At 37.9% G+C, this 17,160-nt stretch overlaps 1 protein-coding gene across 1 annotated transcript in view; it reads right to left on the reverse strand.

Moving 5' to 3' along the window:
• Positions 1-10,595: 10,595 nt before the first annotated feature.
• Positions 10,596-17,160, reverse strand: part of slc4a3 (solute carrier family 4 member 3) — a 57,170-nt gene continuing 50,605 nt past the window's right edge. Inside the window, exons 13-22 of the mRNA XM_026295086.1 lie at positions 16,682-16,897; positions 16,456-16,604; positions 16,114-16,308; positions 15,781-15,972; positions 15,133-15,222; positions 14,852-15,018; positions 14,515-14,768; positions 12,549-12,718; positions 11,440-11,613; positions 10,596-10,673 (exon numbers count right to left, since the gene is read on the reverse strand). Of these exons, the coding sequence (XP_026150871.1) occupies positions 10,596-10,673; positions 11,440-11,613; positions 12,549-12,718; positions 14,515-14,768; positions 14,852-15,018; positions 15,133-15,222; positions 15,781-15,972; positions 16,114-16,308; positions 16,456-16,604; positions 16,682-16,897 (1,685 nt within the window). The remainder of the gene's footprint in view (positions 10,674-11,439; positions 11,614-12,548; positions 12,719-14,514; positions 14,769-14,851; positions 15,019-15,132; positions 15,223-15,780; positions 15,973-16,113; positions 16,309-16,455; positions 16,605-16,681; positions 16,898-17,160) is intronic.

A 17,160-nucleotide genomic window follows, 5' to 3' on the forward strand; every position in this document is an offset into this window, starting at 1 on the left:
TACCCATGTGACTGGAACAGTTTAAATAGTTAAATTAAACTGATATTATAGGGATTTTATGCTATTTCAACACAAATATCATGCTGTCTGTGAGGAAGCTGAAGCTTGGGCATCATTGGACCTTCCAACAGGACAATGATCCCAAGCATACCTCAAAGCCCCCCAAGGCTTGGTTTCAGAAGAAGTCCTAGAAGATACTAGAGTGGCCATCACAGTCACCTGACTTGAACCCTATGGATAATCTCGGGTGGGATTTGAAAAAGGCGTTTGCAGCACGCCAACCCAAGAATATTAGTGAACTGGAGGCCTTTGCCCATGAGGAATGGGCTAAGATTCCTCAGGAGCACTGCCAGAAGCTGGTGTCTGGCTATGCATCACGTTTGCACCAGGTCATAAAAGCTAAAGGGTGCTTGTCATGAAGGGGTTGAATAATTTTGAGACTGCAGTAGTCATTAAAAGTGGTATATTGTGTTGAATTTGGAGAAATAATAGTTGTGTTGAGCTAATTCAACTATTCTTGTTTAGTTTGTTAATTGCAAACAGCTAATAGTTTGCACATTTTACCAATAAACCTAATTTACAGTGGGGGTTGAATAATTTTGATTGCAACTGTAAATGCATGTGACCATGAGCTGTTTGAGCCTTGGCATACATGTGTGTCCAGAAGGCATCACTGACTTCAACAGTGAGTAAAAACACAGGAAGGCTTCTTGCATTACACAATTCTGCCTTTTCAGCAGAGATATATTACCTTTAGTCATGGAAGATTGTCAAGATTAGTCATGATTAGTAGGTACATCATCATCATCATCATCAATTAGTCATCTTTTAAAAAGAAAAGTGCTAGATTTGCTTTTAGGCTCATATTCCCACACAGCAATTTAATTTTGGCTGTAAAATGCAAAATCTGTTGTTGAACTGGAACTGGACAGTCTGGTGGCTGTGGCAGAGAGGAGGATGGTGGACAAAATAAACTCCATATTGGACAATCCTGCCCACCCACTTCATGAGGAACTGTGGCGAATGGGAAGTTCATTCAGCCACAGACTAATTCGCCCTAAAGCCAAGACTGAAAGATTCAGGAAGTCTTTTGTGTCCACGGCCATAAGACTTTATAATTCCACAATATAAACAATAACGCACACACACACGCACACAAACAAACCCCCCCAAATTAATTACTTTATTAATTACTATTAATTAATATAATTTAAATAGTATTAAATTCAATAACTCTAAATTTGAATAACTGCTGTAACAATTGAATTTCCCCTTGGGGATTAATAAAACACTTCTTCTAAAAATCAATATTTTACTCTCAGCATGGTTTTGGGACTGAGCTCAAATGTGTGTTAGGCAGCATCCATCACAAGGAGTATTGCTTGTCCATCAAGCTTCCAGCTGTCAGGCTCAATAAACCAGTTGATATTCTTCAGGCTAACACCTTGTAGTAACAACTACTGGTGAGATTTATTCTGATTTAGTGAGAGTGTGGTCCTCACACAGTGAAAGTCAAGAAGTGGCATCCATAAAAAGTCCCTGATATTAAATATTTCATTTGCCTTGAGTTGGCAAAGCAAAGTTGCATTGCTTTAAAGGAGCTTTTAGTTTTTTAGCTTTTAACAATTTAGGAATTTAACCTCACAGATGCCTGAACACACAGTTAACTATAACAGCAAATTAATGGGGAATTGACCAGCTAACCACTGTTGCCTCACAGCAAAAAGGTTTCAGGTTTGAATTCTGTTTGACTCTGGGGTCTTTCTGTGTGGAGTTTGCATGCTTTCCCTATGTCTCTGTGGGTTTTCTCCAGGTACTCTGGGAAAAGGACAGAAACTACAGGAGAGTTAAGGCACAGAGTTAGTGACATGTATTGGTGGGAAATAAATGCAGGGACAGTCTCAGCCAGATAACAGTTAAATATAAATTCCCAAATCCTTATTGCATCAGCGAAACACTTTACTCAACTTCTTGAGCAGTTCCTTTTTAACCTTGTCCTCTGCCTTTTTCTCTTCCTCTGCAGCGTCTACAACAAACTGATGTACTGCGTGGAAGCCTGGAAGGTTTATTTGTGTAAGGGCTATGGGTTTTTGGTAGATGAGGTCTTCTTGGAGGTCCATCAGACATACTTTTCACTGTGCGGAGAGAACATGGACCCCCCGCTCATCACTCTTATCATGTTAATAGCACCTGTTATCATTGCCACACTCTTTATGCCCCTTCTGTGTATTAAAATTACCACCTACAACACTTGGGATTGTATGGTCAGAGCTGACAAATTACACTAACTTATTGTTGCAGTCTTGTAATAGTGGTCACTGTGGCAGAGGACCATACTGACTTTGCACTTGCAGTGAAACTGAAACTTTGGGAAAACAGTACAGGTGTGTTGGAACAGGAATACTCCTAAAACCTATCAGGTGAGATTAGGTTCAGGATCAGCAACACTGAAAACTAGAATTGAAAATTTGAAAATACATTTTGAATGTGAAAATTTTAGTTTCAACACTATTATTCAAACCTTTGAAAATAAAATTTGAATATCTGAAAAAAATCTGCTTCATACTTTTCAGTGATACAAATCAGAATTTGCTTTGCAAACATTGAACTCTCTGTCCTTTCAAACATTCAACTCACTTTTTTTTTAGACATTCAACACTCCTTTTTCAGAGTTTCACATCTGCTCATTCTGACCCTGTCTTAGCAGGCAAAAATAATCTGAAACTTAAAAAAAAAAAAAGGTCCACACTTACAAAATGGTTTTAAAACTTTGAACTGTTGTAAAGTAAGATTTGAATCTCTGAAAATGTGGCAAATGTTGTTCTTTTCAGTGCTACAAATCAGTCTCTTCAAGTTTTAAAACTTGCTTTGTAAACATTCAACTCTGTAAAAAAATGACTTGAAACACTGAAAGAACAGTGTCAGATCATATTTCTGACCCTGTTTTCATGGGCAACAGATCTGAAACTTTGCAGAAGACCAGGGCAGGAGCTCACGGATGCTCTGCCAATCACATAGCTTCTAAGAAAATAAGCCAATCAGCTAACAGGAATAGTCTACACAGTTTGATTAGTCCCACTGGACATCAATCCAGGTGGATACTGTAAAGATGATGCCTTGGTTCCAGTGCACCCTCTCCACCTTCTTCTTCCTACTGGCAAAGAAAAGGACCTTGAGGCATTGAGCACACCAATTTCTGCTCTCCTGACTAATGGGGAGACTAATGCTCCCAAACTCTGGAACTCACCTTCAGACATCCGCAACATCGACTCTCTTCCATTGTTCAAATCCAGACTCAAAAAGCACCTGTTCAAAATATCATATTCCCTGTAACTGCACTGCTCCATGTTTACTGTTCTTTTCTTGTGTTTTATCATTGTGTTTTATCAGTGTTTCTTATTGTCTTTGTTTTGTAAAGCAACCTTGAGTTTTTTGAAAGGTGCTGCAAATAAAATGGATTATTATTATTATAACAAATCATGTTCTTCAATTATATCATAAAGTTTGACAGACATTAACCAGATAATCGACTTTATCACAGACCATAATAAGTCCATAAATTATGTCCGTCTGAGAAAATCCTTAAGTTGAGGTATCTTTGGAAACATCAAGCTACAAACCTTTAGATTATCTGCGCTGAAAGAACAGATGCTCTGAGGTCTCAGACCTGACACAAAACACACATCTATCCTTGTCAAAACCAAAACGCTGTTGCAGAAAACTGGCAGAAGGGTACACCCCATTCAAGATTTTAAAATGAATTTCTTCAGTTTTGAGAACTACATATACATATAAATGCAGAATGAACTGCTGATGTTCACTACAGTGATATGTGAACACACCCACCATTGATACGAAGAGGCTGCCCTTCCTAATGCACACACCCACAGTAAAAGTCATCATAGCTCTGAACTGGCAATCAGTTTTCCAGCTATTTGTTTGTTACCAATCCCAGACATTATAATACAGGATATTTGTCGAATTTAACCCTCTGATGCGCTCAAGCACACTTTTGTATCGAAGGGACATTAACATTCCTATTGACTTTTTTGAAGGTGCATCAGAGGGTTGAAATGCTGATTTTCAAACTAAAATCTTTGTCTCTTCATGATCTTTTTTACTGCATTGTAAAATGGCTGCTATAATATAATTTGGTTTCTAATTTTGAGTGAAATACACATACTGTATTTTCCGGAATGTAAGGACTATTTACTCCTCTGCCTTGTCCTGTGACTTATATGTCACAGGACAAGGCAGAGGAGTAAATAGTCACAGGACAGATATTTACAGTCATTTTATCGAGTAGCCACTAGCGATAGATGGCACTCGACTAATTTGAAGGTAATACTGTACCACCAAAGAAGTTAAAATGTTCATGTTCACACTACTTTTAGTCTAACACAAGTGAAAATGCTGCCCAAAAGAAAGAGCTATACTGCAGACTTCAAAGTGCAGGACTGAGTGTCGATATTCAGACAACCTGAGAGAGGAGGAGACGCTGTTTCATCTCCATCCACCCTGATGTTGGTGCAGCTGTTTAACATTACTTGACACAGATGAATGAATTTTGTAATGTACTTCTGCTTGGTGTTATGCCTAACCTATGTTCTTCATAGGCTAGTTTAGACTAGAATTAGTATAATTAGAAAAGCGACTTATACACTGAAGTGACTAATATGTTTTTTTTTCTGTTCAAGGCTGTTTTTGCTAAAAGCAATTTATTGTTCAGAAAATATGGTAATTAAAATGATTAAAACAAACACAAATCAGCAGGCATCACATTATTTAATTACATATCTAGTAAAATGATTCATGTTTTGTTATTATATTTTAATTTGCACATTATTTACCAACCATATATAAATAGTGCAGCATGTATTAGCAGGTCTATTTGGTGTATTTGCAAAGTGGCAAAGTTAAATGACAGTTGCAGACAACTGTGCGATCGTTTCTTTCTCTGTGCTACTGTTCATGCCTGTTTAATCTTATCTTTTGGAACCCAACTGCATAATGGTAGCAGATGGCACACACTTCACAAACACTGATACTGCACCTACGTTTATGGTACTGTCTATGTGTGGTTATTGTTTATGCAGTAGCAGCAGATGACAAGGTTTGGTATAGGTCATTTTTTCCAGTGATATTTATATATACTTTACACTCTAGGTTATTGCATATCAGTTGTGCAACCCATGACTGGCTGATATAACTATAACTATATAACTATATAACTGATATAACTATAACTATATAACTATATAACTGATATAACTATAACTATATAACTATATAACTGATATAACTATAACTATATAACTATATAACTGATATAACTATAACTATATAACTATATAACTGATATAACTATAACTTGTTTTTTTTTATGTCAAGTATTCTTTATCTCTCTATGGCTTGGAATGCCAAAATATCTGTTTTACATTTTATATTTTTAAGGTGACAAAAAAGAGCATTTCTATTTGTATTTGAAACACATAATAAATATTTATTTTAGACAAAAAAAATAACAGTTTTACAGTTATTTGAAAAACCTCTTTACACCAATAGCAAGATGGATCTGCTATTGAGAAATTCACGTGACCCAAGTTTGTCTGTTACAAACATTAACACACTGCATTTTAATAATTCATCATGAGATTAGTATACATCAAACGGTTGTTGTGTAGACCTCATGAAGACCAACTGTCATCAAAATAATGTTAAGCTCCACTAAGCTGTGTTATCACTTTTAACACCGAATCTGCACCACTCAGCCATAACATTATGACCACTTGCCTAACACTTGTGTCTCCATTTCACTGTGCATCTTCTGTGAATATGTGTGCTTTCATAGTTCTACTGTCAGGAAGAGAAACACACATTTGTCCACCATTCAGTGAATAATATATTAATAGGAGAGAAATCTTCAATCATATGAACATGTTAGAGATCTTTTTTTTTAACAAATTCAACATTCTCCCCACTCTAATTGTGATATACACACAACTTTCCTTCCTTAGACAACTTTTGGTTGGTACTAACCACTGGAGACCAGGAACACCCAACAAGATCTGACCAAGTCATCTAGCCACCACACTTTGGCCTCTGTCAGAGCCCCTCAGATCCTCACACTGTTTTTCCAACACATCAAATCCTTAATATACCCAACACACTGGAAGGTGCCACAGTAACAAGATAATAAATGTTATTTACTTCATCTTGTCAGTGGTCATAATGTTATAGCTGAATGGTGTATTTTTTAATGTGACTTCACTGAGAATCACTACCCAAATCTGCAGCTCTGTGTTATGGCAGGGAGCCCAGGTAAACAAGAGGCCAGTCAACAGAATCAAGTATCAAGAAACCCAAAGAGAAAAACAAATATGTTCTGAAGAACTGGTGGAGTACACCAAAGGCAAATTGCAGGAAAATGCTGGACACCAATGGAATAAACAAATTGCCCAGTTTCTGCTTGGTGTGTAACTAGGCAGTTATTGGCTAACACAGAATTTCTTTTTCCTTGACAAGACGAATTAGCATATCAAGGCTTATTGCTGCAAGGTTGTAGAGATGTCTGTGCTGTAGAAGAAAAGAAAAATGCCTTATGTAGCTTTAACAGTGTTTTGAGATAAATACTGATATTTTATGGAAACTTTTCTGTCAGAAAAACATTGTACAAGGATTGGGTTTTATTTACAGCATGAGAGATCACAAACAATATGTGTCAATGAAGACCAAAATTGATCATTTACTCCTACTAGTAAACTATCATTTTTATGCTGTGCACTTAAGGAAAAATGAATGGCAATTCAACAATATCCAAACCATACTATCTATTATGATTCTGTTGAGAGAAAGCCTGCATGAGCAACCCAATAGATGGTCTAGTTTCACACATACTTGATTTACACTAACTGAACCTACAGTAACACACTATTTCATAGGCTAGGACATGCCACCAGGTGTCTTTACTCAAGCTGAAGTAAAAGAGGTTAAAAAATCACAGAGCCTTAGATTTGAGTGGGTGGTCTTTTCTGCTACTGTGGTGGTATAAGTTGATGAAATGTGGAGAGCTCTGACATAGCAGGGCTATCTGAGTGTCCAAAAAAAAACAAAAACCTCTTTTCATCTTGTGTGTTCCAACAGCTACTGCTCAGACAGGGCTGAGTTAAATAACACCAATAATTCCACTTTTTCTCTTTGTCTAAATACAGAGAGGATGTTTTGCAAAGTATATGCTCCCCAGTTCTGTCTTTGCTATGGCCTGCTCAGACACACTAGTCCTTGTCATAACAAGAGAACATGGATGTGTTGAATATGTAACAGACTTATCAACAGACCCTTGTCAAAAGAAGGACAGACCCTTATAACCCCCTGACCACGGCAGGTCAAGCAGCACTGCAAACAGATAGCTCCTCTAGATTTAGATGGCAGGTGCCTACAGACTACTTTTAAAGTGTAAGCCTTATCACATCACAGTTGATCATTGTTTGACATAACATTGTACTTGCAAGTGTTGTGCGTTTGAGTAACTGACTATAAGCCTGTGCTGCTTTTGTATGGAAGTTCATTAATGACAAAAATTTTATTTGAGCACAAACAAATTTCAGCTTGATAATCAAGATGGGTGCTAGCATGAACATATTTATAAGATTAAAATATGTTTTACAAAACCTCAGGTAATCTGTATCTCTGAAGCTATTAGGGTATAGATGACAGATAGAGGATTCAGTTTGTAAACTGCAGTATTTTAAAAGTCCTGGTTTAGGCTGTGCTTTCTTACACCTAAACATAATCTTTGTGGACTCAAAGAACTTTTAACCCTTGAACAATCATTCAACTTTGTTTGTGGTCCAGTTATTTGCCCTTAATGAACGTAACTTTAAATCAGCTTTGGCAGAGGCAGCCAAACATTTACATTCAATATTGCTGAGAAAGCACTGTGGCCAAATACAATGAAGAAAACACATCAGTGTCTTTGTTCTCAGTTCTCAAATTACAGTCTTTGTAAACCCTGATGCATATGTGGTTGCAAAAGTCCATTATTGGAACACGGCCAATGGTAAATGAAATTTCTATAGAAACCTGCAAATTAAATACAGCACAGTCTCCAGCAGGTGTATGCTTCACATTAGAGTGTGATTTCATGGAGAGGCCTACAACTCAAAATTCCACTGAAGTAAACAAATCATTCTCTTCTTTCTTTCGCTTTCTTTTCTCCATTGTATAACACAAAGCCTACATTATATGCCATGTATATTTTCAAATTGCAAGTGCTGGATTGCCTTGATCGCTTTCAGTACACAAAAGAAAAACTAAACTAAAGGCTGGGAAGCAATATTTACAGATCGAAGGTCAGTTTCCCCTGAGACAGTTCTTACATGGCTCATAATGTTTGTGAAATGAGATTTACTAATGTTTGTGGTTATCATACTGCACATAAAATGTAAGACATTGCTGGATTTTTCATTTACTTTTAGAATATCACAAAACTGTGCTTCACTTTTAAGCGCTATAGAGATTTTTTATTAGACTTTAGTACACCAGAAGCAACAAGATAATCTGGTGAATTAGGGGTTTTTGATCGCTATTTACTGAAACCTCTTCAGCTGCCATGCATCAGCCAATTACATTTATTTTTTTGTTGCTGATACTGTGGAAAGATGGGCATAAACTAAAATTAATGGTGTTAGTGGACTGAGAATTTCTTACCAAAATTTCCTCAGAGAATGTTGTTTATTGACTAAATACAGAATTTTTGGAACAGTGACAAGAAGCCGTATCCTGTTTAAACTGCAGAGATACTGTCAGGGAAACGGTGGACAGTGACAACTATGTGACCAAGTCCAAGTGCAAGAGCTGATAATCCAATCTTTGTTTACCACTCTCAAAAACACATTAAAAAAAAAACAAAAAAAACCTTATTATCATCATGTTCTGACACAGAACATCCAGCAAGTGTTTCACTTAAGGTTCTTCTTCTTTATCCTCCACCTCAGCCTTAAACCAAACAACATTAATGGGTTGCGCTTCCATGATGAAGTATTTTGAGTGTTTGTCCGAACATACCAACACGCTGGCCTCAGTGACACCACATCAATGTCTTACATAGGAGGGGCGCAAAAGTACTGTTATTAGGTGTTTTATGAAATGTGCCATTTTTTATCTAGAGCTTTTTTTTTTTATCTAGCTTTCACAAAATGTGTTTCTGTGTAGCAGAAGTAAGCTTTCTGAAAAGTGTCATGGCTGAATGAGAACGTTCTCATTATAGGAGGTGAAAAGTAAATCTCTTGCTATTTCAAAACAACTCTGAGCACAGATGGTACAGCAAAATTCCCATCTCACAGTGTTACTGTACAATGCATCTTTCATAAATTCTGCCAGCACTCAACTTTTCTCCATCATTTAATTGACAGTCTGCTTTCTTTGTTTTCTATGCTTTCCCAGTCAGGTGTGTTAATATAGCCTATTGTGTTATTATATTATTCAGGATGACTGTAAAATATGCACATTATGGATGAAAGAAGAAAGACTGGTTGGACAATTACATATTTTGTGTTTTCAGTGTGTCATCCTACATTTTCTTTTTCACACTAACTCTTATAGCAGTTTAAGCTATCTGGAGTCTAAACATCACTGAGAATCTGGCATGGTATTAAGTCCAAAGGACACAAAATAAATAGATGCAGCAAGGTAGGAAAATAAGGTTGGGACCATATTAGCTATTTAGTTATACATACATCCAAGGTCACAATAATAACATCAGTGGACTGGTATGTTGGTCATTAAACACAAATAGTGGACAATAACACCCCCTCTTACTTTATACCTTTTATACTTTTCTACCTTTTTAGAGATGTTGGTTTCTGGGGGAGAGACTAGATTTAGAGAGAAGGCTTTGTGCCAGGGAGCTTGGTTGGCAGTGACAAATGTGAACTTTCATCAAGTCAAAGTGTTTCTAAAAGTCTGTACAGAATGGAAAATGACTACTGAACTTGTTTGCATATCATTGCAACCTTTAGGCAGTAGTATAAAAGAAAAAGACATCAAAAGTAGGCAGGCAGTGGAGTTCATTCAAGTGCTTTGAGATTTAGGGTCAGTAAGAAAACTAAATAAAAGAAAACTGACCATATTTCTCACTTTCAGTGTCAAAGTTAGCCTGAAGCATCCAGGTGACTATAGTCCTATAGGCCACCACCATCATTGCCCATATATCCAGAACTTGTATAGTATTTAAAGGGACAGAACAGATAAAAAGTTGAATTATGTAATCACATCAGTTAAGTGTTTTTGTTAAATTTGCATAATCTACTTCAGGCAGGGTGCCCAGGTCAATTCAGTGGCCTTTGACAGAACATCTACTGGAAGGTTAGTACAACACCACCATCTTCACCGCCATCACCACCACAGAGATTTAACTATAGGTAAGCTCTTTTAAAGAAAACTGGAATTGACAAAGGTAAAAGGTAGCTATCCAGCAATAGCGTTTGTATATTTTACAAACACCAGCCCCTCCCACTTTGTAGGCAGCTACCAAGAAATAGTGAGGTTAAGTGTCCGAGGATGGAGAAAGTCCATTAGCTGGGTCCAGTTTAAATTTATACAAGCATGTGGATCTCATTGTACTCATCTCGACCATCTTCATCAAAGTTGGGAGAGTCTTCGTCACAGTCCAGCTGTAACAAAAAACGAAAACAAATTCAAGGTTTGATCAGGTCAAAATCAGGAAGCTGGAGTGATTTCACAGCTAACCTGTTGGGTGCACCTTTGGGGGGATGTAAACAACTGCACTGAGACCATGTGAACAACTGGATGTCTGTCTATGTCTAGGAAAATGCTTTTGGATTTATTGATACTTGACATGTGGTTTAAACATGAAATAAACAGTTAAATCAGTTGCATTGAGTTTTAGTCATTTTCAAGTTTAACTTCATTTGAAGGTTGCTGAGGCAGTTCCACAGTGCCTTGGGTTCATGAGACCTTTGGCTGAACACAACACAGTTGGTGGTGTAGTTGAGAAAAAAATCTGTTTATCCAACCAACTGAAAATGTTGACATTTTGGAAATAGAAGATTTTAATCTAATGGTGATGATATGTATGGGTTTAGTGGATGTAACCAAGAAAACATAAGCCCGGCTTTAGGACAGACTGTTAATCTTTTTCTGGTTAGAACCCAGAGCAAAAAGAAATATTTGTATATCATTTGAAAATATTTGAATGAGAAAGCTTTTCAGGACCACAGAGGAGAAAATCACCAGAGAAACCAGGCATAAAGTTCATCTGTCACATGTCATCAAGAAATGTTACTATTAGACAGGTATAAAACATGTCAACATGCATCTGACATTAAATTTGCTGTAAAATATGTGCTCTGAAGCTAGTGTATGTGCGATCAGGCACCGATTCAAACAATCCTGGCATGTCTCTGCTGCCCAACTTACAGCCTGCAGCTCACGTTCCTCGAAGATCTTGGAGAGGATGAGGCGGCGCAGTGGCACCGTCATGATGAGGACGAAGGGGAACGCCAAGGACGCCACGGTTGACTTCACAACCCATAGAGCCACAATGCATGCCAGCTGGATGATGGTGAACATATTCATACGCCATGTCTTCACCTGAAGCAACATGTGGTGATTAACCATAATACCAAAGACCACTGTACAGACACATAGACAAGATACTCAAGGTAAACATATTAAACACGCTCATTCTCAAACATTCACATAATGAAAATCTTACATGTTTTCGGCTCCATCTAGTGGTAAATCCTGTTCAATTATATATTCACAAAAAACACTTGGGCCCTGCTTAGGTTTTTTTTTTTGTTCACTCTGTCAAATCAAGGGTGGTGTTCCTATTTTAATATATTATATAACAACATGCAGGTTTTGAAAGTGGGAATTTAGAGAGAAAACAGGCCTGCATTAAGAAATGCCAGGGGCTGTGTTGTGGGTCTATTGCTTCAGGTACTGGTGAGACATGAAATGCAATCCACAAAATCCACTTTGGGTAACTGATCCATGAGTATGAAGAAAGCACTGCATGTTAAAAATACTATGAGATAGGATTTTACATCTCTGGGAAGTTATCATGCTGACACTTGTGTCACTTCTTCTGTGCCAACACAGACACTTTATTCAGATAAATAAGGTGGCCTTGTGTAGTCATGCTGCTATTATTGTTATGATTTCATTTCAAGCCAAGGGTATCCCCAACTTGTGGTTTGTTTATATCATAATAAATCCACTATTTTGGATTGCTTCTAATCCTGTTTGTCATGTCTGTTTGTTTACCCTTCACCTCAGCTTAGTATCACCCTCATTCCACATTAGCATGCCAACTGTGAGTTTTTTTTTTAGTATCTTAGTAATTTGTTGCAATACTATATCCTGGTTTAACAAACAATCCCTTGTTCCTGTTTTGAGAAATGCAAACATACTAAGTATATGCAGTACTAGTATGTAAATACTCATCATTTTTAGACATATGTGCAGATGCATCCAAAACTTTACTCAAGTAGTCAGGTTGAAAGTCTTATAGCTTGTACTACCTTGGTAACGTAGATGTGGTCAGGGTGATGCTTTGCAGGTGTGACCATAAGCGTGATGCGTTCATACAGCTGAATTCCTGTCAGAGAGGTGACCCCCATGTACAAGAAGATACCAAAGAGCACAGCCAGAGGGATGAGGCGGAGCACATTTGTCATCACTATAGACATACCTGGTGGGCAGAGAGGGGTTAAAAGTGAGGTTTTCAAATTATATTATAGTTTTTGAAATACACACAGGCACAATTATTTGCAGTGCTGGACAGAATTATTCATTCAACAAGGGAACACCCCTTATGACAAATATATTCTCAATGCTGTTTATTTGAAACATATTTTCTGTTACGCTGCCTTGGTTGAACTGCTGTTTGGGGTAATCCAAGCAGCATTTCAATCAAACAATAGCTCAACAGTCATGATGATTCATTACATTTGTATACCCAAACTAGATAAAATTATACTCTGGGAAACCTAACTTAATGGAAACAAGATATTGTATTGGCAAAATAGTACTAGTCAGTGGGTAAAATCCAGAGAGTTGAACAAAAAAACGATTGTTTTGGTTCATTTTGAAGACAATTTGTAAAGACAATGTAAAATAATTTTAATGTGTTATCACATATACTGCATATACTGTTTCAAGATTGACGTCTGTAGAAGTGCCAGGTGATCAAACTTTTAAGCTCAAGACCAGCTTGAAGAGTATGGCGAAAGTGGTGAAGATATGAAGGGTATATGGGTTTCAGCTATATCCTTAGGCCAAAGCCCTGACTGTGGTACAGGAAAAACCTTACAAGTTATCAAAATAATTTGTATAACTGTTGATACTCCACATCTAGGTGTGGTCGTTCAGCCAAAACCCTTGGAGGAGTTTGTTAAAGTATGACGTGCAGAAACGGTACATTTTGTAAAATTCCCATTGGAAATTAATGGCAGGTGTCTATCACTGGCACGGCAACAGTGCCGGTGATAGACACCGCTTTAGAGGTGTGAACATATTTACATAATAAGTAAGCACATTTTGTTGCTGGAAACAAGTGAACAATGTAAAACAGCTTTTAAGAACGACATTCTGCAAGAATTCTGCATGGCCAATGACAGTCGACTGTAAAACATCATTTCTGTAGCTCCTCTTGTAGCTTTGCTCTGTGCTTTAGAGGCTTTATTCACCCGGCCCCCAGCTCTGTCACAGATGTATTATCAGGATTGCTGTGTTTGTGTTTATTCAGTCATACCAAAATGTAGCACATGTTTGCGCAGCATGTAGTTTGAATAGATATTCACTGTATCACATGACGTGATAATATTCACGTATAGAAAGCAGCGTCATAATATAATATCATAATATTATCCTAACATATTTTGGAAACATAAGTGTGACCATAAACTGGTCACCTCTAAAACACTCGTACTGAACACCTCTAAAACACTCGTACTGACCAGCACCGTAAACAGTGTACCATACCGGCATGGCAACACCGTCGAAAATAGGGCATGGGTCTTTCATAGGCCAAACCTGTGGCCTCCAAAGCATTCCAACATGGCTTGAAGAAGAGCTCCAAGACCCCTCAGCTCTGGAGGTCCTCACTTATTGGCAAAGATTTTAGTGATGTCATTATTTGTTTAACCTCGATATGTATATGTGTTTTATGCTTTCTACGTGAGTATTTCACAATATTAATAATATATTACCTTAAAGCTGGTTATTTCATTCTTTCTAGTTTGATTGTATTGTATTGTATTGTCAATTGTATTTTCATGGGCTGAATCTAATTGATTTTATTGTACTGAAGTGTTTTTTCCCTGTTCTCACATGATGCACTTTGTACACTGTTTTGAAAAGCACTTCACAAATAAAGTATATTATTATTACCATATGAAAAAAACCCTAGCTGTTGTTTCTTATCTGTGATTGGATATTTTAGTAAATGTTCAACAGGCAGATCCCTGTCCTTCCCCTTTCTCTTACCAACAAGCACAGCCACAAGAAGTCCAGTCAGCCTCTGCTCTTTCACCTCCTGGATCATGGGCTTTTCACCAGGTGCCGTGGCCTTGCTCATGACCGTGAGTGCATTGACGTGAGTGACGGAGCGCACAGTGGCTGCAGTGAGCCACGGCAGGCCAAAAAGAGGACAGATGGCACCCAGGATCACAATGAGCAGAAGATCCAGGTGGAAACCTGAACCTTTAACGAGGCGACGCTCCTTCTTGCTGACTATCAGACTGAGAAAGGAGAAAATTAGGTAGAATGATAAAAGATTGCAGGATGAGAGCATCACCACTATAGGCAATAACACTGTACGTACGAAGTGATCTGAGTTTCCATGAAAATGAGAATGAAGACAAGAAGGGCAGGTACAACTGATGCTCCCATCATCCAGGTGGGAAAGGGCTGCTTGTCACCAAATGGACTGATGAACCAACCTCTCTTGTCAGGGGATGTGACTGAAAAGCCTGATGGCACATTGAGCTTCTAAAAGCAGATAAAATGTAATAAATGTCAAGAAATGTCATTGACTTATTAGAACTGTAACAAACTTCAATTTAACTATTGCATTGTGACAAAAGTGATTGACAGTGCAGTTACCTGTGTGTAAGTGTCAGTAATGGAGTAATCCACCCATACTGAAACCAAAATTGAGATGGGGATGCCAAAGTCACCAATGATTCTTCTGGCCTGTGAAATTGAAAACCAAGCGTATAATATATCAAGTACAGATACGTCATAATTCTTAGAACCAGAATTGAACAAGAAACAAATGAAAACAAGCCACCTTCAGAGTCAATTAGAGAAACATCCACTGTTGGATGTACCAATACTACTGTGTGTGAACTATATTATTGACATACCTGTTTTCTCTCAAACTGCCTTGGCTATTCAGAGTTCTTAGATTGTTACTGACAACTTTGAAACACCAAGCACGAACAGAGCCCCTTTGTAAAAAACTGAATTAACTATTGGGTGTTTTGTGGCTGTTTTTCATTAAGGTCTATAGAGGCTGCCACTGTAAGAAAATTTGTTTCTGCTTCTAAGGTGTACAGGTACATGTGGCAATCTTGCAGTACTTTGAAGAAGCTTCTGTCTTTGTGCTGTAACTGTGCTAGAGACTTAATGACGTGACATGACGAACTTTGGTGAGTAAAACTGAATGCATACATTAATCTTTCCAGAAGAAACAGGACACAGAGTACCATTAAAGCAGATGAATAAAAAGCAAATTCACTGAAAGGTTACCTTGCCACCCAAAAATCGACTGTTTCTGAACTTCCTGAGGAAGAAAGCAACAAAGAAAGTGCCCATCATAAGAACCAGAGACAGAAGAGCAGTGTTGGGCTGGTTGATGATGGCGTCATCGATATTTTGAAGGCCAAAAACTGGGGTGGAGTCACTGGGGTACATTGCCATCAGTGGATGTTCCTTAAACACCTGGCAACAAGAAGAGAATCCTGAATTGATTCTGTGTTGAGTGGCTTTTAGTGGCTTTTTACAGATATGAAGAATAGAAGGAAACATACATAAAAAGTCTTTAAGAGCTCAGTAGAGTACATTGTGTGATATATGAATTACCTTTATGAGCTTTGAAAAGGTCTCATAGATGAAGATGAGGGAGATGAGAAAGGCAAAGATCTCCTGGGTGAAGGGAGAGATGTAGCGAACAAGAAAGCTGCCCTCTGCTGCCACAATCAGCAGGACGATGAAGATGAGCCAGAAACCGATCCATACTCGACCAGTCAGGTACTCAAAGTTGTGGGCCTGGCAGAACTGAGGGACCAGACACAGACTTGTTAGTTACATGTTGAAGCAAAAGAATTTAAATGATGCAATGCTAACAAGACTTTAGAATACACTGTATGGATGTTATTGTATATAAAATACAGAGATGTGACTTTTGTGTTTTCAGGTAAGTACCTTGTAGAAGGCTTCTTCAAACACCAGTAAGGGCCCTGAGAAGCCAATGATGAGAAGGGGCTGACCAGCAAACAGTGAGAATATAACTCCAAGAGTTGCAGTTGAAACGATAAGCTCAGTTACTCCCATCATGCCCTCTGTTTTCTCTCCTGTGCCCAAAAACACGTAAATGCATAAGTATCACAAAGACATGGAATTAAATTTTCCTCATGTTGTTCTAGTTTACCCAGCAGCCCTCCAAAGGTGATAGTAGGTGACAGTGCTGCAAAGTAGATGAAGATGACAGCAGCAATGCATTGTGTGTCCAAGGCGTCCTTCAAGTCACTGATGTAGTGTGGGTAGCGGCGGCGGATGTCATGGATCAGGCCTCCAAATGGGATCCCTGAGCGCTTCAATGGGTCCACTTCATGGTCTTCCTCCTCCTCCTCCTCCGGACTGGCCTCTATCAGGGTTTGTACAGGTCCCATTACATAAACTACTACTGATAATTACAATAATTCTACAACATTATAAACTACAAGTAAATAATTAATATTAGAGGAATAAGATGTAAATGGAAATGTTAAATCTCAGTTAAGCATCGTCTTTGCTGTCACATGCAAAACACTGCCAATATATTATATTTTCCTTATTTTCACCAATTTTCATGTGAAGCCTAAAACAAATTAACAAGTGGGGTCTGTGTAGTTAAACCTGATATCTCTT

Source organism: Mastacembelus armatus, chromosome 21 (assembly GCF_900324485.2).
Source record: "Mastacembelus armatus chromosome 21, fMasArm1.2, whole genome shotgun sequence".
In the NCBI taxonomy this organism is placed as follows: Eukaryota; Metazoa; Chordata; class Actinopteri; order Synbranchiformes; family Mastacembelidae; genus Mastacembelus; species Mastacembelus armatus.